Source organism: Danio aesculapii, chromosome 4 (genome assembly GCF_903798145.1).
Source record: "Danio aesculapii chromosome 4, fDanAes4.1, whole genome shotgun sequence".
Taxonomy (NCBI): Eukaryota; Metazoa; Chordata; class Actinopteri; order Cypriniformes; family Danionidae; genus Danio; species Danio aesculapii.
In genome coordinates, this window is record NC_079438.1 from 2,383,035 (window position 1) to 2,386,339 (window position 3,305).

At 39.3% G+C, this 3,305-nt stretch overlaps 1 protein-coding gene across 3 annotated transcripts in view; it reads left to right on the forward strand.

The window, feature by feature from the left end:
* si:cabz01071911.3 (gastrula zinc finger protein XlCGF8.2DB) overlaps positions 1-2,993 on the forward strand; it is a 21,634-nt gene extending 18,641 nt beyond the window's left edge. For all 3 annotated transcript variants that reach the window (XM_056455341.1, XM_056455343.1, XM_056455342.1), the window contains 2 exons: positions 566-669; positions 811-2,993. In XM_056455341.1, coding sequence (XP_056311316.1) covers positions 822-1,733 — 912 coding nt within the window. In that variant the 5' untranslated portion in view covers positions 566-669; positions 811-821 and the 3' untranslated portion in view covers positions 1,734-2,993. The remainder of the gene's footprint in view (positions 1-565; positions 670-810) is intronic.
* The last annotated feature ends 312 nt before the right edge of the window (positions 2,994-3,305 follow it).

The following is a 3,305-nucleotide window of genomic DNA, read 5'->3' on the forward strand; positions in this document are numbered from 1 at the left end:
AAATGGTAGTAATTGAATGTTGGGCTTGGGGCAAACATGCCATCATTTTTACTGTCAACATACTATAACAAATAGCATCTGATCAGGTATAATGTACTATTATTAAGTATGTAAATATGTAATTTGCCACAGTTGCTGGATCTGAAAAGTTCTTAAATTTGACTCAAATGTTGTAAGAACCCAACATCGTCCACTTGCTCAAACCTGTTTGAGTTTTATTTTGAAGAAAGCTGGAAACCTGCAACCACCGACCTCCATAATGTTTGTTTTTCCTGTTATGGAAGTTGATGCTTACGGATTTTCTGCTTTCCTCAAAATATCTCCTTTAGTGTTCAACTGAAGAAAGATTTGGAACCTTCTAATTTTTGTAAAAAATAAATAAATAAATAAATTGGGGTGAACTATCCCCTTTAGGTACCACATTTCTTGGTTCTTTTCCTGCCTTTGAACCACCACTGACTGATTTCTTCACTGTTGACCTATGGAAATAATTAAGACCGTCAAAAATGTAATTTGTATGGATTATAATTAATTTTATTGTTAATTATTCTTATCTTAAACACAGGAATTTCTCCTGCTGAATCCGAGCTGAGATCCGTCATGAGGAGGAGGGAGAAGATCTGAGGACTGCAGAGGTGTTCAGTCTCAAACAAAAAGATACGCAAACAGGTTGGTTTTCATTCTCTAAGCTCAGTTCAGTTATTTAAATGACTGAAAAGTCATTTACTCAAGCTCTAATGGTTTTAAACATAAACTAACCATCATATTTTCTGTCAACTTGGATTAACTCGCATTTTTTTCCCCCTTCAGACCTGATACCAATGAATAAAGAAAGGGCAGTACAAGGAGAAATGGAATTGAATGATCAATACAAACATCTCGGTTTTGTAATTAATGACAAATCCCATACAGTCAGTCATTTCACCAGCAAGGAAAGCGGGAAGAGTTTTGATAATGCAGGAAGCTTTAAAGACCACTTGAAAATTCTCTCTGGAGAGAAGCCTTTCACTTGCCAAGAGTGTGGATGTAGTTACACTACTAAAGGAAATCTTAAAGTTCACATGAGAGTTCACTCCGGTGAAAAAACCTTTAACTGCGCTGTGTGCGGAAACACGTACGCTAGAAAAGGAAGCCTTGATACCCACATGAGGGTTCACTCTGGAGAAAAACCGTTCAACTGTCCGATGTGTGGGAAGAATTACTCTACAAAAGGAAACCTTGATGCCCACATCAGAATCCACTCTGGAGAGAAAACTTTTAACTGCCAGGTGTGTGGGAACAATTACTCTACAAAAGGAAATCTGAAAAGCCACATGAGAATCCACACTCGAGGGAAGACTGGCGCAAGTTGTCAGTGTGGCACATGCCCTGTTTGCCAAGCAAACCTTGTTCTCCATAACACACTTCACAGTGGAGAGTCTTTTACTTGCCAGGAGTGTGGCAAAAGTTACAGTACGAAGGGAAATCTTAAGGTCCACATGAGAATTCACTCCGGGGAGAAGCCGTTTGCTTGCCAGGAGTGTGGAAGATGTTGCTCTACAAAAGGAAACCTGAAAGTCCACATGAGAATCCACTCTGGAGAGAAGCCGTTTTCCTGCATGTTGTGTGGAAGTAGATTCAGTACAAAAGGAAACCTTGACGTTCACATGAGAGTTCACTCGGAGAGAAGCCTTACGCGTGTGTTCAGTGTGGAAAGTGCTTTAAATGCCAAGGAAACCTTTCGCTTCATTTGATAATTCACACTGGAGAGAAACCGTTCAGCTGCCCACAATGCGGGAAAAGATTCAACAAGAAGGGAATCCTTAAAAGCCACATGAACGTCCACAACAAGGAGACCTCGAAGTTTTATCGAACAAAGCGACCCTTCGAGTTCACATGAGGATTCACATTGAACAGAACCCTTCATTTTCAAACAGTGTGGCTAAAGTTTCAGACTTATTTGTTTAAAATGACAATAGTTCACTTGAGAGACTACGGCCCAATCCCAATTCTACCCTTTAGCCCTTCCCCTTCCCCCCTACCCCCCGTTTTGCACATTCCCGTGAAAGGATAGGGGTGTCCCAATTCTCTTTAGCTTGAAAGTGTAGAGCTAAGGGGAAGGGGTAGATACCCCTTCAAACGAAGATTTTTCAGGACCACACTTGAAACCAAGGGGTAAGAAAATTTCCCAGAATACACCAGCCACAATGGCAGGATAGCTGCACCCGGAAGTAAGGAGATCCACAAATAAGTATTTTTTGTTATTAGTACGATTTTTTTACAACTAACAAGCATCTGTTTTAATATATTCATAACAGCTTTTGTGTTTTACCGTCATGCTTTAAAAAAACGCCACAATAAAAACGCTAAATTTTGCTATATATAATCCATAATAATAACCCCTGTACTGCAGTCCCACAACATTCTGACACTCGATGACACTCGAATACTCTGTCAGAAAAGTCTAGTGGCTGGAATGTGTTTTTACAGTGTCTGCTATAATGTTAATGTGTTTTTGTGTGTTGAATATGGCCACGGTGTAAATACACAGTACAGTTACGAGCTTATTATCACATTATATCGTTATGATAACATAATATATGCCTTCATTGATTTCCTGAAGATAAATACCAAAAAAAAACACAACTGGAATAACTACAACAGTCGCGATTGATCTCAAATGAAGCAAGAGCTCATGATGACATATGATGACGTGTGCAGGTGCTGTAGTGCTGTCCCATTTCTTAAGGGTAAATTTTGAAGCCCTTCCCCTTTACGCTCAGTTCTAAGGGCCAAGGGGAAGGGGTACAAAAATAGAATTGGGATTGGGCCGTAGTTACAGTAGTTTTCCTCAAGAGAATGCACTTAGATGTCATTACCAGAGACGTGATTTGTTAACTCTTGTCTTTATTTTGCTTTTATAAATTATATTGCTTGTTGTCAGTGTTAGGTTGAACCCATGGTTCTGGATTAAATATCCTTGCTTAATACCTAATAAAAGAGATTTGATAACGGTTCAGATAGTCATAAGATTGCGGATTTGATTCAGATGTCTAGATTAAGTTGCCTGAAATTACCATGTTCTCGGTTGTTTTGCCATTTTAGGATGTATTGATAGTCATATACGTGGCTAGTTCTGACCATAAACCGATGGATGAGTTTGACATTTCTCCTTAATCAAACACCTTACCACAGTTAAACCTGGACTCACATGTAGCTTGGAGGTGTCAAAGGTGCCCTATAAATCTGGGTATATCTAGGTATAGTCCATTAATAAAGGCTGATTTATACTTTTGCGTCAAGCGCATGCGTATACTGTAGTCCGG